Source organism: Mastigoproctus giganteus, chromosome 12 (assembly GCF_048544385.1).
Source record: "Mastigoproctus giganteus isolate SK-2022 chromosome 12, ASM4854438v1, whole genome shotgun sequence".
Lineage (NCBI taxonomy): Eukaryota > Metazoa > Arthropoda > Arachnida > Uropygi > Thelyphonidae > Mastigoproctus > Mastigoproctus giganteus.
Window position 1 is genome coordinate 126,602,945 of NC_143586.1, and position 27,598 is coordinate 126,630,542.

General features: G+C 38.3%; 1 protein-coding gene across 1 annotated transcript in view; it reads left to right on the top strand.

Annotated features, from left to right (window-relative positions):
- LOC150077405 (phosphatidylserine synthase 2-like) overlaps positions 1–27,598 on the top strand; it is a 132,742-nt gene that overhangs the window by 40,486 nt on the left and 64,658 nt on the right. Inside the window, exon 3 of the mRNA XM_090385888.1 lies at positions 5,363–5,445. Within this exon, the coding sequence (XP_090242014.1) occupies positions 5,363–5,445 (83 nt within the window). The remainder of the gene's footprint in view (positions 1–5,362; positions 5,446–27,598) is intronic.

Here is a 27,598-nt window from a genome sequence, read left to right on the forward strand (position 1 = left end):
GTCCAACTTCAAACCCACAGAACCAACTTTTCATCTTCCTCATTTATTCATTCAACTGCCGTTTTCTGGAACAACCTTCCTTCATACGTATTTCCTGAAAACTATAATCTACAGAAGTTCAAGTCCAATATCAACAAATATCTTCTTTCGTCTTCTCAGCCTCCAACCCAAGCACGGTACTAAGTACTATAGGTTCTAATACCTCTCGTGTTTGGGGTTCTCATAAAAAAAAAAAAATAAAAATAATTCTAGCACTGGTGTGCATGCACTTGTTCTTATTCTTAGTTACCATAACACAGCTAATGTATTTACTTGTTCCATGATGACTCCCAGCAGCTCTTGAAATCCCCAGCAACTTGCTCTCTAGGCTGCTGCTCATTACAATAGAAGCAGTGAAAGAATCATTTTTGCTACTGCCTGCGGCTGCAGTTAATCTTTTAGTCTGTGAATACCTCCCCCCCAAACTAGCAGATTTCCGAACTGCCAAACACTGCCTCGATAGCATCAGCAAACATTCTTTCACCCTTTCTATTAAAGTGTATCCCATCCCTGCAGAAGCAGTCTCTCCTGTTAGCAATCGCAGACCACGCTGAAAAAAATTCTACTCCATGAGCGTTGCATGATCTCTCTAGGGCCGATTCGATTGCAAGGCTCTCATTATATACTCCCTTCTATCGTGTCTGGCCAGAATTGAAGACACTTTCAAATTTAACACTAACTCCCGACTTTATTTTAGCATTGACATGTACTTGTTAATAAATCTGCACATCTCTTACTCTTAAGGTGGTCATTAGTGCCATTGTGTACAACAATATCACCTTTTGTGCTATCTACTCTACAATTTCATCAACTTATGCCCCTGGGAGACATATCCTGTTCCTGTTACACCTATTCTTTTTGCATATTACATTCCCCGTCTCCCTGACAATAGAGTCACCAACAATAACTAGTTCCTGTCCGACCAGCACATTCTGCCTTGGAGATTGCCGCTGAGTTGCCTCATACACAGGAGTGAGCTCTGGCATTGAGTTGGGCAGCTGAGAGCTTGATGGGTCTCTCATATTAATTTCTTTGAGGGCATTTACCTTACACCTCAAACTCTCATAGACGCCCCTGTCAGAAAGCTGACTTGGTGCCTAATTTCTTCACAGTGTTATAGGCCTAATGACTCTGATGAGTATAATGAACAACTGTACAGGCGCCTCCGTAGCCAGGTGGGAAGGAGCAGCAGTGCGTAGCACACGCTTCTTGATTAGACCGGGGTTCGAGCCCGTCACCACCAAATACGGAGGATGCGGAAAGGTCAGGGAATGACCACCACATAATTCGGAGCAATATGGCCCTAGTTGCTAATGCTCCTAAAAACCAAAAAACAAACAAACAAACAAACGAACAACTGTAGAGAGAAATAGTGGGCCAGTAAATCAGATTGTCTTATGGGGGATTTTAGCTTCCCAGATATTGACTGATAATTGTAGATTGATCACTCGAACACTAGCAAGGCTTTTGTGGATTTATTGGATGATTGTTTTCTACAGCAGCATGTTCAAGAGGCAACCAGAGGAAGTAAATACTCTTGATCTGATTATCAGTAGTGATTCTTCATGCATTAAGAATCTGCAGATAGAGGATGGCACCTCTGTAGCCAGGTGGGCAGGAGCAGCAGTGTGTAGCATATGCTTGTTGATTAGACTGGGGGTTGAGCCCGTCACCACCAAATACGGAGGATGTAGAAAGGTCAGGCAATGACCACCACATATCCCCGGAGCAATATGGCCTTAGTTGTTAATGCTCCTGAAAACCAAATAACAACAACAGGAAATAAAGGTGGCAGTGATCTCAGTGTGCTGAAGTGGGATTTACTCAAAGGAGTAACTGCCATCACGGGTAAAGGGAAGGGTTTTTGCTTTTGTAGAGGTGACTAGAGTTGTCTCAGACAACTTTTAAATTCTATAGAGTGGAACCAACTGATGATGTTGCCAAAAGCAAATTCTAAATGGGAAGCATTCAAGGAATTAATCTTGGAGGCTACTAGGCTTTTTAAACCAACTAAGAAATATTGTTCAAGGTTTAGACTTAAATGGATTTCAGATGAAGTAATGAGACACATGGCAGAGAAGAAAAATGCATGGGATACATATAAATAATCAGGTGACACAGAAGCCTATGTTAGATATAAGCTGGTCTGTAATCAAGTCACAAAGAAGGTTAAGTAGGCAAAGGCAGATTACAAGAAATCTTTGGCAAAGGATGCAAAGAAAAACAGCAAAGTGTTCTTTACTTATGTAAACTCTAGAAGGAAGGGGATGAATCAGATTGGTCCACTTAATATCAATGGTTCAACTGTTGATAATTATGCTCAGGTAGCTGATAAATTGAATGAGTATTTTGCATCTACATTCACACATGAGAAGTTATGCATGCATGTGAGTGCCAGGGGTTTATTAAACTCTGGCAGTGAGCTAAATGATTTTGTAATAACTGAGATCAAAGTGGAGGAGAAATTGTTGAAGATAAATACAAGAAAGGCACCTGGGGTGGATGGCATTTATCCAGTTATATTAAAGGAGACAGCAAATGAAGTAAGTAAACCCTTAGCCATAATTATGAGAGCTTCCTTGGATTCAGAGAGGTCCCTGTGGACTGAAGAAGTGCAAATGTGACCTCAGTGCACAAAGAAATTTCAAAGGGTGATACAGGTAATTACAGACCTGTTAATTTTAGTTCTGTTGCGGGGAAATTAATGGAGGCACTAGTTAAAGAAGCACTTCAAGATCATCTTGACCAGTGGTCTCTAAACTTTTTTGGTCACGCACCCTGATTTTACTTAAAAGTACTCGGGAATAAAAAAAAATAAATATATGTTTAATATATATATATATTTTATGAATCATTTACATGGAAGGCATTATATCCAAAATTATGTGTATAAAATCAAGTATGAATTTAAAAAATTACAAATAAAAAAATAAAAAGTCAAATTAAATTGAAGTTCAAGAACAAAATGCATATACATGCATGATCAAATAAAGCTGCACGATCAAACAAAGCCAAATAATATAAAAACTTATTGAAGTATTAAAAATAAAAACATTTATTTTTATTTTCAATTACATTTCGAAAAACTAAAGTTTTCATAATTAATAAATATTGATTTATTGCTGATTATATCACTCACCCCATGGATCATCTCACGCACCCCACTTTGGAGACCACTTCTCTAGACAAGATTTCAGCTCTAGTTCGGAAATAGCATGGGTTTGTTAAGGGGAAGTCTTTTCTGACCAGTTTGATTGGATTTTTTTTTTCTATGGAAACCCCAAACACGAGAGGTATTAGAACTTATAGTACTTAGCACCCTGCACGGATTGGAGATAGAGAAGACAAAAGAAGATATTTGTTGACATTAGACTTGAACTTCTCTAGACTGTAATATTTAGGAAATACGTATGAAAGAAGGTTGTTCCAGAAAACAGCAGTTGAATGAATAAACAGGAAGATGAAAATTTGGTTCTGAGAGTTTAAAGTTGGACAGTAAATGGATGTTGGCTGGTGGTGGCACGGGTTTGGACTGTTTTGAAAGAGAGAGTGGGAATTATAGAAGCCAATTTAGAAGAACAGTGCCCATGGAAGTATCTGTAGAAAAGGCATGCAGCAGAAAAAGTACATCTATGAGTATTCTGTTTTCTGTTTCCTGAGCAGTGCAGATTGTCTACAAGAGTAGTTCATGGTGTCTTGTCAATGATATGCAGGAATTTTTCTATCAGGTTTAAGGAGGTGATTATCCCCTTGTATAAGGCGATGGTCAGGCCACACCTTGAGTACTGTATATACAGGTCTGGAGGCCTCATTTTAAGAAGAATGTAGAGCTCTTGGAACGAGTACAGAGAAGGGCAACAAGATTAGTGAATGGAACAAAGGGTTGCTCTTACGAAGAAAGGCTTAAGTTTTGCAGATTACAGTGTTTGGAGACTAGGCAGCTGCGAGGTGATCTGATTGAGGTATAGAAAGCCTTGAATGGTGTGAGCATGCCCACTGCTTATGGGATTATTCCTCTTGCTCAGAATAATCACCTGAGAGGACATGAATTCAAATTGAGGAAAGACAGTTGTAAGATAGATGTGCGGAAGTTTGCCTTTAGCCAGTGGGTAGTTGATTGGTGGAACAGACTTCCATCTTTTGTTGTGGAAGTTGATAGCCTAAATAAATTTAAGGCTGAGCTCGACAGGTATTTGGAACGAATGGAAGGGTGAAATCAGAGCTTTTTTTATTTTTTTTTGCTGATGCTGTATAAGCTTGCTTTATTGCATCGTGTCCCTCTACTAATGCTAATCCCAGTTTCTGCAATAGCAGCATAGTATACGGCTATGTGGATGGCCTCCAGTGTTGCAACATGGTTGTCAAAGGTAATGTGGTATTATTTGCTGATTAAGATGGTCTGTGACTCTCCACAGGATTCTATTGGGCCTCTGCTTTGGTGTCACAACGGTCTTTGTGGGGTTCATTCCTTTGAATTCTGTTAGGGCCTTCTTCCACTCATCCGCTATTCTGGATATCATGACCTCATCTTTTTCCACTTGAACTGCTCTGGGTTGTATTTCTTCTTGCTCTTCCTTCTCTAGTTCTGTGTTTTCCATATTCTTTGTTCTTTGTAATTGATCGCTCATGTCCTGGTTTATTTTTTCCAAGATTACAAGATTGGAGGAGCTATTAGGTTCTTTGTGGTGATGGTCCTTCTCTGGTTGGTTATTCGCTATTCTGTGACCTGAATATCTGGGAATCATTCCAACCACTTTGTATGTATCTCGACCTGTACATTGCCATATTGGTGTTTAGCTTGGTTATTTTGTAGTATGCTCGCATGATGTACGTATTTCGATGCTCCACTTTATTTGTTAGCATTTTCTTCCTTCCTGGTGGTCACTAGAGCAGTTATGCAGGAAGCACTTCCCGTTAATGGGCTGGATAGTCTTGCTCTTGTTATTATTATAAACTTTTTCCCCTTTTATATGATTTTTTCCCAACCTGTGAAAGGTATTGGTACAAAGTGCATGATGTGGTTGATTGTGTCTGGTTACTACTGCTGTTATTATTGTTCATAAGAAATAATAAAAGTAGTTATTATGTCTTATGTTTTTTTTTTTTTTATCTCTAAAGTTTCCATTCTGTTAGAATTTGTTGACAAAGAGGCACGTTCAGCCTTGAAAGCTCCAAACTATATAATTAAAGTTATATTTTACTGGATATATACGTTATTATTATTTCTTATGTACAGTGGATTCCAGTACAACAGGCCATTTACTCTCGTTATTGTTGTTGTGTTATTTTTGATCTTTAATATAAAATTAAAATTTGATTTCAGAGGACTGGTTGCATGTGTGTTAGTTTTTCTTCTTCTTGGTGTCACTCAGATACCTGATGGCCCTTTCCGACGACCGCATCCTGGTAAGATGAAAATTAAATTGGTTAGATGTTAGCAACAATTAATGTTTCACTTCAAATTGTTTTTAAAAGAATTACTGTAAATCTTTGTTGTATTAACTTGCAAAGTTCTAATGGAATTAACTTTGCATTTGCTTCAAATGCTCCTTAAAACAAGAAAATGTTTTCATTGTTTCTACTAGTTTTTTAAACTTTAAATATTCTTATTTAAAAATATTAAATATGCATATTTTATATATTAAATAAGTATTTAAAGATGAAATGCACAAGGCATAATTATATATGGGTTTTAAATAATCAACTATATAATATCGGTGCATATACACCATAGTTTATCCATAAATTTAAATTACGTATGTACTTTGAAAGGCATTGTTTTAATTGTATCTCATATTGTGGCTGTCTTCACAACGAGATACTAAGTATTGCACTACTTTGAATAAGTAATGCTTCTCTAGCAGAGAAGTATTGTTATTTATTCTCAGTGAATTTCAGACTACATACCTTTATGTAGTATGAAATCTACTACTTTTATGCCTTGTGCATTTCATCTTTAAATACATTATCTGTATGTCATTTGGCATCTCTCATATTGTGGAATCACTTCTCAACTGTGATGGCATGTAGCATTACCAGGGCACCTGTCCACTCACCAATGATAGGCCAACAGCTTTGAAACGGTGCCGTCTGGGTGGTGGAATCCACTGAGAATAAATAACAGTAGTCTTCTCTACTAGAGAAGCGTTACTTATTAAAAGCAGTGCAATAGTTGGTATCTTGTTGTGAAAGCAGCCACAATATGAGATACAATTAAAATGATGCCTTTCATACTACATATGTAGTTTAAATTTATGGGTAAACTATGGTGTATATACACTGATATTATATAGTGAATACATTAAAATTCAACAAGGCATCATGTGTTCAAGAGTATAAATTATCTATATAATATCGGTGTAAATACACCATAGATAACTCTTAAACGAAAAAACTATGAAGTAGTGTAAAAAGGGCATAATTTTATCTGTAGTTTTTCATTTAAGAGTTATCTATGGTCTATTTACACCGATATTATACAGATAATTTATACTCTTGAACATATGATGCCTTGCTGCATTTAGTTTGACTTAAACATTATCATGTACACCTTTTGGCATCTCTCGTATTGTGTGATCATCTTCACAACTGTTGTTTGTTTGTTATTTGGTTTTTAGGAGCATTAGCAACTAAGGCCATATTGCTCCGGGGATATGCGGTGGTCATTCCCTGGTCTAATCAAGAAGCGTGTGCTACGCACTGCTCCTGCCCACCTGGCTACAGAGGCACCCTTCACAACTGGATTATCTTGTTTACAATAACAGGGTACCTGCCCACTCACTGATGAGAGGCCAACCAGCCTTGAAACGTGCCGTCTGGGTGGTAGTGCCCACTGAGAATAAGCAACAATAGTCTTATCTTTTAGTGAAGCATTACTTATTCGAGGTAGTGCAATACATGGCAACTCATTGTGAAGGAGGTGCACAATATGAGATACAGATAAAAGATAAAATGATGCCCTTATTACATTACTATCATAGTTTTTTCGTTTAAGAGTTATCTATGGTGTATTTATACCGATATTATATAGATTAAATAAGATATGAAATAAGAAACCAGGTGTTCAAAATTATGCAAAAATTTTAAATTTGTTAATAAAATATTACCTTTGAATATTTTAAAATTTTATAATGGTCATTTTACACTATAATCATCAGTACCATCTTAGAACTAATTTTAATAAATTTCATAAATTTCACACATAATAGTGATTTCCTAATGAATCCTCAAACTCCCATGTAGGCCGTGAAAGTTGTGTAGCGTATGAGTGACTGATTGATTTTAAAAGCTTTTATCAGAAGTCATTTTAATCATTTACTGATTTTTTTTTATACACCATATATGAAGCTTATTCACTACATGAAGCTTAAATTCTATGTTTTTTATTAACTTTTGCAGTAATAAGTGCAGTCTTGGGATTTACAATAATTATTATTTTAGCTTTTTTAAATGTTTTAAAACATTAATGCTTTCTTAGTAAAAACTGTGCTCAAGTATCACAATTAAAAAAAAAAAGAGTTATATGAAACTGTTTTGCAGTGAGTGGACAGTTTTCAGCCAAAAGTCAAGTTACTTCCATAGTAAGAGTTAAGCTAATTAGCATTTCATTGCTGCATATTTCCTTCTTGTTTTGCAATTAACAAGGCAGAACTAGACAAACATTTGGAGTACAAGAACGGGTGAAATGGGAAGGTTTTTTTTTTTTTTTTTTTTTTGGCTGATGCTATCTAAGCTTGCTTTCTTGCATCATATGCCTCTACTAATGCCAACAGAGATTTCCAGAATTTTCATTAGAGAAATTAAAGAAAACATTTCCTTTGAAAGTAGATTGATCATCCTGATGGTCCTTTCCGACTTCTGGTTAGTATGGTTGAAAAGTGCAAAATACTAAACTCACTGTGATCTAATCGACACTACACATATTCTCTCAATTTAAATTCAAATCTACCACAGACCAATGGTTTCAATTCCCATCATGAAATTAGCATTAGTAGAGGCACATGATGCAAGAAAGCAAGCTTATACAGCATCGTGTGTCTCTACTAATGCTAGTGCTAATTTCATTATGGGAAATGATATTTTAAACTTTAAATTATTTCCCATCTGCCAAACAAGAGCAGGCAAAATAGTGACTTTGGCTGCCATTTGTTCCTGTAGTACTGTCCAACAAAGACTATATTCCTATGGTAGCATTGGATATTCTTACAAACTTTTATAAGCTGCTTGCAAAAATAATAGTGATATTTTTATATTTTTAGTCCACATTTTTGAAACTGCAATCATTTTTTCAGTCAATGATTTGTGGCTTTATATATGTTTGCCTTCTCTGATGAGCATCCAACATTAATTTGCAATCAAACTTGAATTCTGTTTGCCTTGATGGAATTGCTTTCTATTTATTGCTGATTTGGGTCAGAAGAAATCAGTATTGCATGCAAAATCTCTAGTTCAAGAGACATTGTGGTCCAGTATTTTGTAAGCTTCAAGAAGTTCATCAAAATACAAATTCAGGGTAGTTTGCATACCTGAGGAAGTACTGAGTTAATTGCTTTTAAAGCAGTCCATTCTCTGTGTTGAGATTCGTTGAAGGCCCTATCATTTAATTTTCTGAGGAACTTTTACGAAGTTCTTCACATCAAATTAGAACCAAAACTTTGATTCTAATTTGTTGTGAAGAGGTAGTAAGTTAATTTTTTTTGGAGGGTAATCTAGATATTGTTGCATTACACTGCATTTTTTTTTTTTTTGCAGGAATTACTGTTAAGTATCTTAGTAACTGAGCTAAGTAGTCTCTAATGAAACTATTTAGCTAAGTTATTCCACTCAAAAAGAAAATAGCAGAAATTTGTATATGCAGATTGTAATAATGCAGTTACCTTCGTATCTTTACAGTTGTACCAATAATATTTTGCATATTAATTAATTGCTTTCTGTTTATTACTGTTTTGGGTCAGAAGAAATCTGTATTTGCATGCAAAATCTCTAGTTTAAGAGACATATTGTGGTCCAGTATTTTGTAAGCTTCAAGGAGTTCAACAAATTCAGTGTAGTTTGGTGGTAGCAGTGTACCTGAAAAGTTCTGAGTTACTGGCTTTGAAAGCAGTCTATTCTCTGTGTTGAGCTTCGTCAAAGGCCATATCATTTCATTTTCTGAGGAACTTTTACAAAGTTCTTCACATCAAATTAGAACCAAAGTTTTGGTTCTAATTTGATGTGAAGAGGTAGTAAGTCATTTTTTTTTTTGGAGGGTAAACTAGATATTGTTGTATTACACTGCATTTTTTTTTGTGCAGGAGTTACAGTTAAGTATCATGGCCATTCCTTAAGGTTTGTAATGAGACTACTTAGCTCAATTATTCCACTCAAAAAGAAAATAGCAGTAATCTATGTATGCAGATTGCAATAGTACAGTTACCTTCATATCTTTCAGATTTACCAATAATATTTTGCATATCTGATTTTGCAAAGAAGTTTTGTTTGCTTCGTTTTCCTTCATGTTGGCTGTATGTAACGATGTACTACCCAAATGTTCCTGAAATTTGAATGTTGTGGAAACTACGTCTAGTACGGACTCATGGCACTAGGTTGTTGTTATTTGGTTTTTAGGAGCTTTAGCAACTAAGGCCATATTGCTCTGGGAATATGTGGTGGTCATTCCCTGACCTTTCCACATCCTCTGTATTTGGTGGTGACGGGCTCGAACACTGGTCTAATCAAGAAGCGTGTACAACGCACTGCTGCACCTTCCCACCTAGTTACGGAGGTGCGTGGCACTAGGTAGCACTGCATGCATCCTTTGTGAATCAGTGTGCCATTTGGTGTTAGCATTAGCAAAGGCACATGATGCAAGAAAGCAAGCTTATATAGCATCAGCCAAAAAAAAAAAAAAAAAAAAAAAACCCTCCTTGTTTTACCCATCCACTTGCTCCAAATGTTTGTGAAGTTCTACCTTGAAGCTATTTAAGCTATCAACTTCTACAACGACAGATGGAAGTTTGTTCCACCAATCAACCACCTGCTGGCTAAAGGCAAACTTCTGCACATCTATCCTACAACCGTCTTTCCTCAATTTGAATTTATGCCCTCAAAGGTGATTATTCTGAGCAAGAGGAAGAGTCCCATACGCATTGAGAATGCTCAAACCATTCAAGGCTTTATACACCTCAATCAAATCACCTCGCAGGTGCCTAGACTCCAGACACTAATTTGCAGAACTTAAGCTTTTCTTCATAAGAGCAACCCTTTGTTCCATTCACTAATCTTGTTGCCCTTCTCTGTACTCGTTCCAACAGCTCTATATCCTTCTTAAAATGAGGCCTCCAGACCTGTATACAGTACTCAAGGTGTAGCCTGACCATTGCCTTATATAAGGGGATAATCACCTCCTTATCCCTGCTAGAAAAATTCCTGTATATCATTGACTACTCTTGAGCTACTCTTGTAGACCGTCTGCACTGCTCAGAAAACTTCATATATCTGCCTGCACAATTACCCCCAGGTCCTTTTTATTCTCTACCACTGTCAATATGGTACCACAGAGTTGATATGTTACTCTGGGATTACTGCTTCCCTTATGTAGTACATTACATTTGTCAATGTTAAACTTCATTTGCCACCTCTCAGCCCATCTGCTCAACTTTTCTAGATCCTGTTGCAGCAGTGTACTGTCATTAGTGTCATTAACAACCCTGCCAACCTTCGTATTGTCTGCAAACTTGGACAATAAGCCTGATATACCATCGTCAATATCATTTATAAATACAGAAAACAACAATGGACCCAACACTGAACCCCGAGTGACTCCAATAATAACATTACCACACAGCCATCCCTTTATCCATAGCAGCAATTTGCCTCCAATGCCACACAGCTCCAATTTGTGCAGCAGTCTTCCATGTGCAACAGTATCAAAGGCTTTTCTAAGATCCAAATATATGATATCAGAGTTATTCTTTGCATCCAGTTCCTTTGTGACTACATCATAGTATTCAATCAAATTAGTCAGACAAAACTTCCCCTTAACAAACCCATGCTGTGTCCGAGCTATAACTGAAGTCTTGTCTAGATGATCCTGCAATGCTTCTTTAACCAGTGCCTCCCTTACTTTCTCTGGAACAGAAGTTAAACTAACAAGTCTGTAATTACCTGTATCCCTTTGTTCCTCCTTTGTGGAATAGGGTCACATTTGCCCATTTCCAGTCCATGGGTACCTCATCTGAGTCCAGGGAAGCTCTCATAATTATGGCTAAGGGTTTGCTTACTTCCTTTGCTGCATCCTTTAATATATCTAGATAGATTCAGTCCACCCCAGGTGCCTTTCTTGTGTTTATCTTCAACAATTTCTCCTCCACTTTACTCTCAGTTATTACAAGATTATCTAGATTACTGCCAGAGTTAAATAGACCTCTGGCATTCCTCTCCCTGAATAACTCCTCATGTGTGAATGTCGATGCAAAATATTAATTTAGTTTTTTAGCTACCTGAGCAGGATCATCAACAGTTGAACAATCGATATCAAGTGGACCAATCTGGTTCATCCCCTTCCTTCTAGAGGTTACGTAAGAATTCTTTGCTGATTTTCTTTGCATCCTTTGACAAAGATTTCTTGTGGTGACCGGGCTAGCCGGGTGGGTTCAGGTGGTAGATGACTTTCATCAACCGGTGAAATACCACCACTTTGCTTATTGGAGGCTTGAAGTGGTGAAACCCATGTTTAGTCTCTAGAGCAAAGTTTCTGGCATCCCACTCCCCCATACTTCTTCTTCAACCCATGCACGGTACTAATTACTATAGGTTTTGATATCTTTCGTGTTTGGGGTTTTCATACAAAAAAAAAAAAAAAAAAAAAAAAAAAAAAAAAGTGCCTGCCTGGCAGACCAAAGGTTGCGGGTTCGAATCCCACCTCGGGCTTGGATCAGAGTAGAAAATGCAAAAACATCGGGAGGTGCAATATGGCCACAGAAGTTGATGTGCCAAAAACTAAAAAAAAAAACAAAAAAAAAAAGTTTCTCGTAATCTGCCTTCGCCTGCCTAACCTCCTTTGTAACTTGGTTACAGGCCAACTTATATCTATCATAGGTTTCTGTGTCACGTGTTAATTTATATGTATCCAATGCATTTTTCTTCTCTGTCACATGTCTAATTAAGGCACCTCCATAGCCAGAGAGGCAGGAGCGGCAGTGCGTAGAACACGCTTCTTGATTAGACCGGGGTTCGAACCCGTGGCCACCAAATATGGAGGATGCGGAAAGGTCAAGGAATAACCACCACATATCACCACAGCAATATGGCCTTACTTGCTAATGCTCCTAAAAACCAAATATCAATATTCAACATGTCTAATTAATTCGTCTGACATCCATTTAGGCCTAAACCTTGAACAATATTTCTTTGTTGGTATGAAAAGCCTAGTAGCTTCCAAGATTAATTCTTTGAATGCTTCCCATTTTGAATTTGCTGTTGGTAACATCATCAGTTGGTTCCACCATATAGAATTTAAATACTCTCTCAGACCATCCTAGTCACCTTTACGAAAGCAAAAGCTTTCCCTTTACCATTGATGGTAGTTACCTCTTTGAGTAAATCCCACTTCAGCACACTGATCACTGCCACGTAGTTCCTTTATCTGCAGATTCTTGATGCATGAAGAATCACTACTGATAATCAGATCAAGAGTATTACTCCCTCTAATTGCCTCCCAAACATGCTGCTGTAGAAAATAATCATCCAATAAATCCACAAAAGCCTTGCTAGTGTATGTGTGACCAACCCACAAATTCCAGTCAATATCCGGGAAATTAAAATCCCCCATTATAAGACACTCTAATTTACTGGTCCACTATATTTCTCTGCACAATTGCTCATTGTACTCATCAGATTCGTTAGGCCTATAACACACACCTACTCTCATTTTTCCTTTCCCAGTGCTTATGTCACACCAAACAGACTCAACATTGCATTGTCCACCCATATCAATTGGATGCACTTCCTTAGATTTTGTGTTTCTTAACTAACAGCATAACCCTTCCTGTCCTGTCTATCTTTTCTGTACACATTGTACTCCCCAATTCCAGTTCTTCACTGTTTATGTCTGTGTGACACCATGTCTCTGATATCCCAACAATATCTGCCTTTGAAGTCTTGACTAGCACTTCAACTCATCAAATTTATAAACTATCTCCTAGCATTGGTGTACATGCAAGTATACATGCACCTGTTTCTACTCTCAGTTACCCTAACCCAAGCCTATGTATTTACTTGTTCCACTCTTGACTCCCAGCAGTCCTGGAAATTCCCATTTCCTTGCTTTCCAGGCTGCTGCTTAATTGCATTTCAATAGAAGTAGTACAAGGATCACTTTTACCTCTGCCAGCGGCAACTTTAATCTGTTAGTCCGTGTATCCCCCAAACTAACAGTTTTCCAACCCACCTGACTCTGCCTCGATAACATCAGCAAATATTCTTGCACCCTTTCTGTTTAAGTGTGTCCCATCCCCGTAGAAGCAGTCTCTTCTGTTAACAAGCACAGACCAAGCTGAGAAAAATTCTACCCCTTGAGCCTTGCACAATCTCTCCAGGGCAGAATTGATTGACAAGGCTCTCATCATATACTCCCTCCTATCGTGTCTGGGCAGAATTGCAGACACTTTCAAATTCAACCCTAACTCACGGCTTTTTTCAGCATTGTCTTGTACTTGTTAAGTAATTTTGCCGGTCTCCTTCTGTTAATATCAGTGTTGAGCCGAATAAATTCGTTGAAAATTTATGTGCAGTTCCTTGGCGGTTTGTTTAGCATAGTTTGTGATTGTTGCGATGTCTAATGTGAGAGAGCAACGTGCTTACATCAAGTTTTGTTTCCTTCTTAACGATACAGCAGCAGAAACCCATAAGAAGTTGAAACAAGCTTTTGGTGACAATGCTGTAGGCCAGACTCAAACCAGTAAGTCTGCGTTTTAAAAAAGGTCGAATGTCGATTGATGACTACGATTGCTCTGGGCGTCAATTATTAAGCACCATCCCGGAAAATGTCACCAAAGTTTGGGCGACGATCCATAAAGACTAAAGGCAGACCATCCGCGACATTTTTGTCATTGTAGGTCTGTTATATGGCATGTGTCAGTGGATTTTGTCAGATGAGTTGAACATGAGAAGGATTGTGACTAATTTGTGCCACGGTTACTGAGTGAAGACCAAAAGCAGCATCGCATGGAAGTTAGCAGAGATCTTCAAGAATGGGCCAGGAGCGATCAAAACTTCCTTTCTATAGTTGTCACTGGTGATGAGAGTTGGGTATATGGGTATGATCCAGAAAAGAAGCAACAATCATCCCAGTGAAAGAGCCCAACTTGGCCTGACCGAAGAAAGTCTAACAAGTGAGGAGCAATGTGAAGTCCATACCGATCTGTTTTTCGGACATTAATGGGCTTATCTAAAGGAATTCTCTCCTCCTGGCTAGACTGTCAATGCATAGTTCTACTGCAACATCCTGAAGCAGTTAAGGGAAGCTGTCAGGAGGAAACGTCCAGAAAAGTAGTGCACAAAGAACTGGGTTCTTCGTCATGACAATGTGCCGACCCACACATCTCTTTCTGTGGTGCGGTTTTTGGCATCCGACAACACGATGATCCCCCTTATTCGTCAGACTTAGCCTCCTGCGACTTCTTCCTCTTCCAAAAAATGAAAATTAAGCCGAAGAGTCGAAGGTTTGACAGTGTAGAGAATATCCTAACCAAATTGCAGGCGATGCTGAACACTACGAAGAAGAAGTACTTTCACGACGCATTCAAATCACGAGTGAAGCTCTGGGATAGGCTTTTACACTCTCAAGGGAACTACTTCAAAGGTCGAAGGTGGCAAATAAGACTTAGGGTGAGTGTAATTTATTTTATAAATAGATTTTGGGAACTTTTGGGTAGCTCCTTGTATGTATATACTTCTGTCTAAGTTTACTCAAGCTCACCCCCAAGGATCACCCTACTGTTAACACAGAAATACTGCAACACCCCTTGTTGCAGTATTTCATGTTGTATAGGTTTTCAGGGCAAACCCACACAACATTGGGGTTTTCCAGTATGTTGTTTTCCATTATGTTGTGTTATGTGAATTGCCACTTTGCAATCAGCAAGCAAAAAATCACCTGGAAATTTGCTTTCTAGTTCCCACCCCTTGTCATGAAGAAGCAAGTCATTTGCACCTTGAAACTCTGTACCGGGCTGCTTCTTGAATTCTGGGATTCCAAAGGGTGAACCCTAAAAAAAAAAAAAAAACTGTATGAAAAGAAGATTGGTTAATAGGAGGAGAGGGGGGAGTTTTTTTTTTTTTTTTATGAAAACCCCAAACACGAAAGGTATCAAAACCTGTAGTACTTAGTACCGTGCATGAGTTGAAGGAGAAGTATGGGGGGGAGGAGCGGAATGCCGGAAACTTTGCTCTAGAGTTTTTGGATTAGATCAGGATTGAGATAAAAAAGGCAACCCTTGAGAGGGTATGCGGGATTGGGTTAGCCAATACTGCCATTTCATATTGTTTTACAACCTACACATGCTGTGCAACAGCTTCTGCTTAGTAGACACAAGTAGGAAAGCAAAGGGAGAGAATTGCAGCACTGGAGTATTGTATGCTGTACTGTAGCACCAGCTGTTTGACAGCACATGCATGCTACTTTTGTGTGAACTGTGTATATGTATTTCTCTCTGGGCATTTTCCTGGGATCACCCTACAATCCTCCAGTGTCATCTGTGTTGTAGCATCTCTACACAACCAGTCATGTGTTGTGTAGATTTGTGTATTTAGTGTTGTATTATTGTTTATAATTGGTCACCTAGCAATTCACTTTCTAGTTGCCATATTTTGCCATGAGGAGGCAGGCCATTTGCACCATTCTTTGATATTCTGTACTGGACTGGTCTCTCTTTTTTTTTTTTTTTTTTTTGTTAGTTGTTGGCGCATCAGCTTCTGTGGCCATATTGCACCTCCCACGGTTTTTTGCATTTTCTACTCCGATCCAAGCCCGAGACAGGATTCGAACATGCGACCTTTGGGTTTCCAGGCAGGCACTTTACCCACACAGCTAGCCCGGTCGCCGACTGTTCTCTGGCGTTACAGAGGTCAATATCTGAAAGAAATATAATAATAGATAAATAAATAGAAAAAATAATAATAATAAAAATAATAAATTTAAATTATGAAAGGAAGATGTGCTGGTGTGTGAGAGAGAGAATTACAGGGAGTTCCAGTGCTACTTTGGGGTGACAGCAGTATTGACAACACACACACACACACACACACACACACACACACACACACACACACACACACACACACACACACACACACACATTCTGTGTAACAGCCTGGGCAGGTATTAAAACTAGTGTAGTCTATGCCTCCCTGGAATGCCAGAGTAAAGCTGATCTTTCCCATTGGGCTCGTGTCATATAGACCACGATCACAGTGATGAGTAAATAGTCTATATGACACGAGCCCAATGGGAAAGAGTCATATAGACTATGACCACAGTGATGAGTAAATATTATTTTGTAAGGGAACAGCTTTTAAAGTGAGTTTTGATGAATCTTTGAACAATTGGGAATGTTTTCATTGTGCTCATGTCCTAAGGGCACTGTTGATGTCATTACTGAAGCAATGATCTCCACAGAGTTGGCCCGACAGTATAAGCAAACCAAGTGATCACTGGGGGCAGAAAAATTTTGAGGGTGCTGAATCAAAATCACAAAGTTCTGAAAATGAACTTAATTCTGCTGTATTTGAAGCTACCAAAAATCAGCAAAGACATTCAGATGGTAACGGGCAAAGATGTTTGGCATATCGTTTGGAAATATAGGCTTACTAAAAAGATATTGAGTTCTTTCAGTATATATTAATTGACTTAATAGGAGGATGTTCCCCGTTCGCAGATGATGGCCACCCACTCCCTCGGTGCCTCCGTAGCCAGGTGGGCAGGAGCAGCAGTGCGTAGCACACGCTTCTTGATCAGACCGGGGTTCGAGCCCGTGACCACCAAATACGGAGGATGCGGAAAGGTTAGGAAATGACAACCACAAATCCCCGGAGCAATATGTCCTTAGTTGCTAATGCTCCTAAAAACCAAAAATAACAACAACAATAACAACAACCCACTCCCTCGTTGCTCACTGTATATTCATTCCGAACAGGTGCCAATTACATTTAGATTGGTTTAATGGAAACGTTTTATTATTTTAGCCAATTTATATATCGTTTTATACGTTTAAGACCTATAATTCAGCTTTTTGTTATAAATAACATTATAAATTACTTGATTTTCCCCTGTGCATCCTCTATAATTTGATGAATACAATTTATAAGGAATTTATATTTGGTTTTTAAACGAATAAACTGCACGACTCGATAAAAAATAAACTTAGAGGAATGAAAATTACTGGAGATTAAATTATCTGAGGTACAGCGTTGAAATAAGAGAGACAAAAATAGGTTTTCCGTCTTATTTGTAATAAAGATATAAGTAGCATCCGATTTATTTGCATTTAATTCATAACTTCGTTCTTTTTCAGGAAAGATTTAATCTTATTTTTAATGTAACACTTAATACCACCGCAATGAAATTACCTAGGTCCAACGATACAAGTAATCCTAGAAATTTTGTGAAAGTTACGAAAACTCGAATATAAATTTAATAAGAGCAGATCAACAGCAAATAATTTTACAACAGTTGTTAGTATTATTTATTATTTTCTATTTCATAATTATAAAAATTGAAACACTATTCCTTCTTATTTTGCGGTTAAATGAACGATGCTTGGGCATTAAAAATTATTGGGTGCTGAACATTGCAAGAGAAAGGCTAAGAAATTAAAAAGCAATCAGGGTCATTGAAAAATTTTTTAAAAGAAGAGCCAGCTTTGAGAGAATCCATAATAAGTAAAACTGTGGTTCTCGAAGACAGGAAAGATGAGCCTTCTTTGCATGTCTGCGGAAGCAGCAGATAGTGTGATAAATTCAGATCTTAGAGAAGAACGTGTTGAAGGAATTTTTAATAATATTTCAGATCCTGTAACCTGGTGATCAGGCGCCTCCGTAGCCAGGTCAGTGCGTAGCACATGCTTCTTGATTAGACCGCGCTTCGAGCCCGTTACCACCAAATATGGAGGATGTAGAAAGGTCAGGGAATGACCACCGCATATCCCGGAGCAATATGGCCTTAATTGCTAATGCTCCAAATAACAAACAAACAACAACAACCTGGTCATCTGTTATGACAGATTCACTTAGATTAAAAGCATTTTTAAAAGGACCAGAAAAGCCAAGTGCTGATTTACCATTGCAAATGTCAACAGGAAATTGAGAAATGGAGAGGAGATTACCAAAAGATGGCTTGTGTATTCACCAATTAAAAATGCAGTGTTTTGCTTTTTTTGTAAACTCTTTAGCTCAAAAAAAATTTCTCTTGCTGAGGATGATTAAATCACTGGAGAAATTTGAGTAAAGCCCTTAAAGAGCATGAAATCTTACCAGTTCATTTTGAATCGCATAAGAAATGGATAGAACTCAAGAAAAGGGGGCTTCTAATAATGAAACATTAGATTTACATTTTCAAAACATGAATGCTGAAACTCGTCATTGGCAAAGAGTACTAGAAAGACTATTTGCATTAGTCGAATTTCTTGGACATCATGGTCTTGCAATTAGGGGTTCATCGGACAGATTGTATAAAAGCAATAATGGGAATTATCTGCAGTTAGTAGAGCTGCTGGCAAAATTGGATTCTGTCATGGTAGAGCATTTTCAAAGAGTAAAATCCAATGAACTCCATAACCATTATTTAGGGAAAACTGTTCAAAAAGAACTAATACAGCTAATGTCCCTGGCAGTGCAAAATCAGATAATAGAAAATTTAAAGCAGGCAACATATTATTCGATAGTTGTTGATTGTACTTCAGACGTAAGCAAAGTTGAACAGATGTCAATATTAATACATTTTATCAATATCAATCAAGGAGCAGAAAACAACTGCTTCAGAACTTACCGAGGCTATTTTTACGGAACTTGAAAAGTCTGGTATTTCCAGACTTTTCAGTAATATTCACGGTCAAGGATATGACAATGCTTCAAACATGAAAGGCACACATTCAGGTGTTTAAAAAAGGATATTTGAGGTGGGAATCAATTTTAAAATCCGATTCTCTATCACCTTATTCCCTCTTTTCAAGATAAAAAAGAAAAACCAAACATAGACCAAAAGTAGCGTAGCTCGCATGCCGTTCTGTGTGAAACAGCCTTTAGGGACTGGTTCGGCGAACTCAGGAAATTCTAGGAACAGTTTCGTGCGAATCCACTGAATCCTACCACTGTGCGAGGTAAATAATCGAGTATTTTTTGTTCCTTGCCATGCGCACTCTTTGAATCTTGTCATCAATGATGCTGCTAAATCATCTCACATTGCTGTATCATTTTTTAGAGTAATACCGGCTATCTATGTTTTCATGAGTGGATCTACAAAACGTTGGTCTATTCTAATCAAAAATGTTACTAAATTAACAGTAAAACCATTGAGTGAAACTAGATGGGGGAAAATACAAGATAAGATAAAACCTTTCAGGTTTCATTCTGGCAAAAGCTATAATTCCCTTTATGAAATAAGTCGAGATTCGGCCTTTGATCCATTTGCCCGCCATGAAGCGGAAACATTAGCAAATCAAACGAAAGATTTCCATTTTATTTGCTGTATCGTTGTCTGGTACAAAATTTTAAAGATGATAAAACATAGCTAGTAAGTATTCACAGGAAGAAAAAATTTCGATTTCGCAAGTTGTTGATATATTAAAATCAGCCCTAGAAAGCCTCAAGAAATGTCGGTCTGACATTGTATTTGATGAAATTTTAGAAGTGGCCAAAAAAATTGCTGTGGATTTGGAAGTCCAGCCATTTTTTCCCATAAAGAACCTTATTTGTCCCCTAATAACTTTCAACTCTGTTGCTAATGAATCCCTAATAGATTTGAAGATATAATTTAAGGTAGATTTTTTTTTTTCTATATCTATGATTTAGTGATCATGTCCAACAGAGGAAAGAGTTATGCAATTGCATAACCACAATAACCTATTCAATTTTCTATACAATGTGAATAACATTAAAAACCTTTCCAAAGATGAACTTTTAAAAAAATGCTTGGATCTACAAGAAACACTGACAAACTCAAAGACATCAGTGAGAGTGACTTGAATGACTAGGAAATGTTTCAGGAAATAACAGCACTTTCTCCTTTAATAAAATCATAATGGACACTATTAGATGTGTTGCGATTTATTTTACCAAAGATTTTGCTCCCAATATGGGCATTACATTGAGAATTATGTCAACTTTCCCAATAACTGTAGCATCTTGTGAAAGAAGCTTCTGTAAATTGAAAATTTAAAAAAAAATTATTTGAGATTTCTCAAGAACGATTGACTGGACTGGCAACTATCTCTGTAGAGCACAATGTTTTAAAAAAGATAAAATTTGAAGACCTATTTCATGATTTTGCCTCTGTAAAAGCTCGAAAACAGAAATTCTTGTAAACATTCGTGTGACTTTTACATTAAATTTAATGTAAATATATTTAAATTTTTGCTGAACTTTTTATCATTTGTGACATTTAATCTTATTATTCTGTGTATTAGAAAATGATTATATCAAGCCTTTTAATTATTACTTACATAAAAAGTCAATACAAATTTGAAAAAAAGTTTACATCAATAAAAATGTATGAAAATTTATGTAAACTTCATATTAAATTTTCTGTAAATATATTTGCTCTTTTACTTTTGCGTGTATTTTTAGTAAAATTATTATAAAATTATGTATAATAAGATAAATAATCATTTAATCAATCCACCCTTAAGTTAAGGTGAGGTTAAGCGAATGTTTTCCCCTTTGTAAATCCAACTTCAAAACGTTAACCTAACTTTAAAATAACTATATTAAGAAGAATATATAACCGCCTAACCGAAAACCTTTTGGATTTGATTCATTATCTCAATTCTGTATTCATCTGGTTATTTAAATATATTTTTCAAAATGGTTTTTACTTTTTTATAATTTCAGTAAAGCATTTCTCCATGTAAAAAAAATTATTTATTCCATTTCTGTAAAACTGTTTATTATTTTTTGTGAATTAAATAAGAGTGTCTCTTCACCCCTTTGGCATGGCTCGCGAGAAAATTTTACCAGCAACGGTGCCAAAAAGGCTCCGCGCTTGGGCCGCCAAAATATCTTGGGCCAGGCCTGGATCTCCACACACAAAATGTAGCTGATTTTTTTTATCATTTTCTGCAAACAGAAATATTTGAATCATTGACAAACAGGATCAAACTGTAAAGTCTAGGTCCCAGTTGTACTGCTTGAATTTTGATCTTGTATCAGATATTAACTTTTTCCAAAGTACTCATGTATATGTGATATTTGTGTGTATGCCTTGAGGAATACGTGTATATATGTTTCAACCTTGGGATAGAGTACATAAAAAAAAAAAAAAAAAAACCTACTGAAAATGAGCAAAGTAAGGCTCCACGAGTGGATGGTATATACACTGGTGTTCAAAGAAAGTGCATCACCTAGGAATTTCACATTTCTAACCCTTTTTCATGATGGTATGTTACATTAATGACTAGCATCACAAATAGAAACATAAACAAAAGATATTTATTAATAGTTAAGGCAAAGCAAAGTAATATTTGATAGGTCTGCTCAAAATATTCCACAATGAGCATTTGCAACCTTTATACAACAGTTTTGGTAAAAACGACAAATGTGACTGAAATGTTACCAAAAGCCCTCAGTTTGCTTCAGTTTATCATTTTAAATGGAAAACAAAATGAAAAGTTCACCAGGTGCAAACTGATATTTAGTTGGAACCGCCTCTGGTCCTGATGGCAGCAGCTCACTGTTGAGGCACTGACAAGATCAATTTCTGAAGATAATCAACTGATAGTTCGTGGTTCCAAACACGAATTATAGCTTCCTGAAGTTCAGGAAGGGTTTCTTTCTGGCAACTGCAGATTCCACACGATGTCAACAGTTCTCTGTAGGATTCAGATCCGGGCTGTTTCCTAGCCAGCTAAGAGTTGTAATGGACTGTTCTTCCAACCATTTTTTCACCTGTAACAAATGTAAACACATTACTGTTTACATTTGTTACTGTCGAACCTCTAATGCAGAAATGAAGCTAAAGTAACTACAGAAGTGCCTACTTACACTTTTCACCCGATGACAAGGAGCAGAATCGTCCTGAAGATGCAGTAACTTGACAGGTTGAAATGGTCTCTAATGGTTGGCAGCAATTTGCCTTCCAATATAGCCAGGTATCCATTGGCATTTATGGAGCCTTTTATAAACTGCAGGTGACCTACTCCGCGATATGAAATGCACCCCCATATCATTTGGCTGGTAGGGAATTTCACTGTAGACACCATACAGGCTGGATGGTATTCTTCACCACGTCTACGGCGAATTGGTTGTCTCCCATCAGAGCCATGCAGGTTGAATTTCTTTTCATCTGAGAAAATAACTGACTTCCAATGTGGAGGTCCATTTGGCATGCTCCTTGCACCAAATTAATCGGGCCGTTTTCATTTTTTGAGTCAGGAGGGGCTTCTTTTTAGGACGACGGGCTACAAGTCCATTTTTGAAGAGGGGTCTTCTGACTGTTACTGCACTTGGTACCACTCCTGTTTGTTCTTCCAATTCTCTTTTCAGCTCAGACGAGAAGCTTTACGGTTTTTAAGGCATAAGCACTTCAAAATGCGGTCCTGTTTTGGCGTAGACTCATTTGCATCCGGTTCCTTTTTTCTTATCAGCAGAACCAGTATTCTTCAGTTTGGAAAGAAATCTACTCGCTGTCGACTGATTACAAGACACTCTATAAGCCATATGACGGGAAGAACATCCTTCCTCACGTAAAGCAATTATAGCACTCTTTCACCGTGGTATCAACTACACTTAACTTGCCATCCTAACACAAGCAAGGAATGACTGCAACACTTGCAGAGCATGCTTATATAACTGAAAGTAACAGCTGATGTAATATTACATCACCATTAGTTCTTGAGGCTGTCACAGACATTTTCTGAGATATGTTAGACAAGCTGTACTTGGTACCAGGGAGTCTAAAACGCTGATGGAACTGATATTCGGCTGACATTCAAGTCAAGTGGACCCAATTTCAGCGAAGTCTGGACGGTCTGTGACAGCCACATCCTCTGCTTGCACCTACACGATGGTGGGACTGTTAGTAATCCTGGGTATAACCTCCATGTACAAGCACTGTGGGTGACCACCCAGGTGTGAACCAACGTAAGCAGGGGTCTAGGTGTCGAGCCCACACCACATGGGTGAATGCCGCTCCTCCATGTTACCAAGCAATACTAGGTGGTAGTGACTCTCATCAACCAGTGCAATACCACCACTTTGCTTATTGGAGGCTTGAAGTGGTGGAACCCATGTTTAGTCTCCGGAGCTAAGTCAACCCTTCCCCATCTCTTCCATCATGCAGTATGAGTGATGACTTTTGAGGTTAGGATGAACATCGTGGTGAGAATCAATCTTCCCTACATTTCAAGGGTACAGCTCTAAAATGGTGTTCACAGGCCGGCCCTAGTTACTACCCCAGACCGAACCTATTGGTAACTCTCTAGGAGTCTTCCAGACAGCTAGTGTATAATCTTGATACCTCTACTCTGCCAGATAGTGACTGGAGGGAGTCCGAGTAGTGTGTATGGGGGGGGGCATTGTCGAGGCCACGTTATGTCTAGGATCTGGGTATATTCTTATCCTTAAGTATGCCATATCCAAAAATTTCATTACTTCGTACGGCGCCTCCGTAGCTAGGTGGGCAGGGGCAACAGTGCATAGCACACGCTTCTTGATTAGACTGGGGTTCGAGCCCGTGAACACCAAATACGGAGGATGCGGAAGGGTCGAGGAATGACCACCTCATATCTCTGGAGCAATATGGCCTTAGTTGCTAATGCTCCTAAAAAAAAACCAAAAACAACAACAACATATTACTTCTTACAGCATGTGCCACCCACCTTTTCTTACTGTTGAATACACCATGAACTGCAAACTAATAGAGTAAGCTTATCTGTGAAAAGATCAACCTCCCAAACATTTCCTAATTCATTTCACAAATCTACGTGGTTTTGATTCTAATCTCAATGGCATCCATTTCCACTTGCAGCCTGTGAAACCCCATGCACGTTTTCTGACTGAATCTCAGTTATCAGTTGATTCAACTACTGCTCATCTCGGATGTCCAAATCATTTGCTGTATGATTCCTTTCACCTCAAAGGTGGTACTTGTGCATATGTCCGTTCTAATATTCCCTGTCAGAGACTTGGCAATTTGGAATCTCCTCTCTTTGATCTTCTCTGGCTTAAAATCTCTCTACCTCATTGTGTCAAATTCATCTGTTGTCTCTACCGTTCTCCCAACTCCACTAATCACTTGGAGCTCTTTGACTTCCTCTCTTTGCAAATTGACTTTCTCCAGTCCAACTTTCCTAACAGTGAGATAATTTTCCTTGGTGATTTTAACGTTCACAACTCCAGCTGGCTTCCGTTTTCTAGTTACACCGACCCAGCAGGTCGAGATGCTGAGGCTTTTGCAATTACTAATGCCCTAGCACAGATTGTTCATTTACCTACAAGAATACCGGACAATCCTAATCATACAGCCAATATGCTTGATCTTTTTATCACAAACAACCCTTCTAAGTACACGGTCGAAGTGAGAGGTCCTTTAGGCACTTCAGATCACAACTTGGTGATCGTCTCTTCTCCAATGGAACCTTTATCTCATGGCAATGAGGTTGTTTGGCATTACAAGAATGCAAAATGGGATGACCTGCGAGACTTCTTTTCTTCTTTTCCTTGATCGGATTACTGTTTCAAAAGTTCTGATGTCAACGTTTGCTCAGATCGTGTCAGTGAAATTATTCTTGCAGGAATGGAATCCTTTATCCCACACTCCACTTTAAAATCTTGTCCTTTATCTAAACCTTGGTTCTCCAACAAATGCGCTAAGGCTGTCCAAGAGAAGAATGTTGCATATCGTAATTGGCTTGTTTCTAATTCTTCAGTTTCATTTTCTGCCTACACCAAAGCTCGCAACAATTGTAAAGCAGTTATTAATCAGTCCAAACTAGAGTTTGAACAGGCTAAGAGTAGAAAACTTGCTTCTTGCCCTAATGGTAGCCGAGCATTCTGGTCTCTTGCCAAAGCTATTGGCCGCAACTTTTGCCCATCTCTGCTCCCACCTCTGTCCAAACCAGATGGTTCTGTTGTCACTTCAGCCAAGAATAAAGCTGACCTGCTAGCATCCCATTTTTCTTCCAGCTCATGTATTAATGATCTTGGTAAAACACCTCCCACCATTCCTAACACGCTCCATTCAATGCCTTCTGTGGTTTTCCGTCAAAAGGATATCAGAAGGATTTTGATGAATCTTGATGCTAAGAAAGCTCCAGGTCCTGATGGTATTTCTCCCCTTGTTCTCAAAACCTGTGCTACTGAATTTACTCCTATTCTTTGTCGCCTTTTTTCACTTTCTTATTCCAAAGGTGTTTTTCCTTCTGTTTGGAAATTTGCTCATATCCAGCCAGTCCCTAAAAAGGGTGACAAATCCCTCCCATCCAATTATCGTCCCATTGCAATTACTTCTACTGTTTCTAAAGTAATGGAGAAATCAATTAACCGGCAACTCTTAAACTACCTAGAAACCTTCTGCCTCATCAACGATCGCCAGTATGGATTCCGTCAGTGTCGATCCACTGGTAATATACTGGCTTATGTTACCCATTCATATACTAATTCAATGGAAAGGTTCGGTGAAACACAAGTAGTTGGGGCGCCTCCATAGCCAGGTGGGAAGGAGCACCAGTGTGTAGCACACGCTTCTTGATTAGACCGGGGTTCGAGCCAGTCACCACCAAATACGGAGGATGCGGAAAGGTCAGGGAATGACCACCGCACATCCCCGGAGCAATATGGCCTTAGTTGCTAATGCTCCTAAAAACCAAATAACAACAACAACAAGTAGTTGGTCTTGACATCTCAAAAGCTTTTGATCGTGTTTGTCATAAAGATCTTCTAAACAAGCTTCCATCTTATGGTTTGCCAACTGTTTTTAGTAATTGGTTATCCAGTTTTCTCTCTGATCGCTCACTGAGGGTGATGGTAGATGGCTCTCTGTCTTCTAACTTCTCCACTAATGCCGGTGTCCCCCAAGGTTCAGTTCTTTCCCCCACTCTTTTCCTCTTGTATAGCAATGACCTTCTTCCATTGACTGGAAATCCTATCCATAGTTTTGCCGATGATAGCACATTGCATTCAACTTTCCATTTTGAGAAACCTTGTCCAGCTCAATCAGCTTCAAGTTCTCGAAAATCTGCTGCCAATTCCTTAAATGCCGATCTTCAGGTAATTCTCCAGTGGGGCAAAGACAACCAAAGTCTTGTCTTATATCTCGCAAAAAGGATTCTTCTGCTCCTATGCTTATCTTTAGTGACACTCCGATTTCTAGGCAAAATGATATATCTCTTTTGGGGATTACCCTGACTTCTAATCTCTCTTGGCACAAGCACATTACAAATATTGCTTCCTCTGCATCTAAAAAACTTGGTTTTCTCTTTTGCTCTCGGCATTACTTTTCTTCCAAACAGCTGCTCACTCTGTATAAATCTCAAATCCGCCCTACCATGGAATATTGTTCCCACAACTGGGGTGGTGCCCTCGAAACCTCTCTCAGGCTTCTTGATTCCATTCAGAAGAGGGCAGTTAGGTTAATTAATGATTCATCTCTAACAGAGTCTCTCCACTCGCTTTCTCATAGACATACTGTTTCTGCTGCATGCCTCTTCTACAGATACTTCCATGGGCACTGTTCTTCTGAATTGGCTTCTATAATTCCCGCTCTCTCTTTCAAAACAGTCCGAACACGTGCCGCCACCAGCCAACATCCATTTACTGTCAAACTTCAAACCCACAGAACCAACTTTTCATCTTCCTCATTTATTCATTCAACTGCCGTTTTCTGGAACAACCTTCCTTCATACGTATTTCCTGAAATTTACAATCTACAGAAGTTCAAGTCCAGTGTCAACAAATATCTTCTTTCGTCTTCTCAACCTCCAACCCAAGCACGGTACTAAGTACTATAGGTTCTAATACCTCTTGTGTTTGGGGTTCTCATAAAAAAAAAAAAAAAAAAACCAAGGCCATATTGCTCTGGAGATATGCGTTAGTCATTCCCTGACCTTTCCGCATCCTCCATATTTGGTGTTCACAAGCTCGAATCCCGGTCTAATCAAGAAGCGTGTGCTACGCACTGCCGCTCCTGCTCACCTGGTTACGAAGGCGCCTTCCTTTTTGTACACATTGTACTCCCCAAATTCCTGTTCTGCGTTCCTTATATCTGTGTGACACCACATCTCTGAAATCCCAACAATATCTGCCTTTGATGTTTTGAGCAATACCTGAAATTCATCAAATTTATTTACCAAACTCCTAGCATTGGTGTACT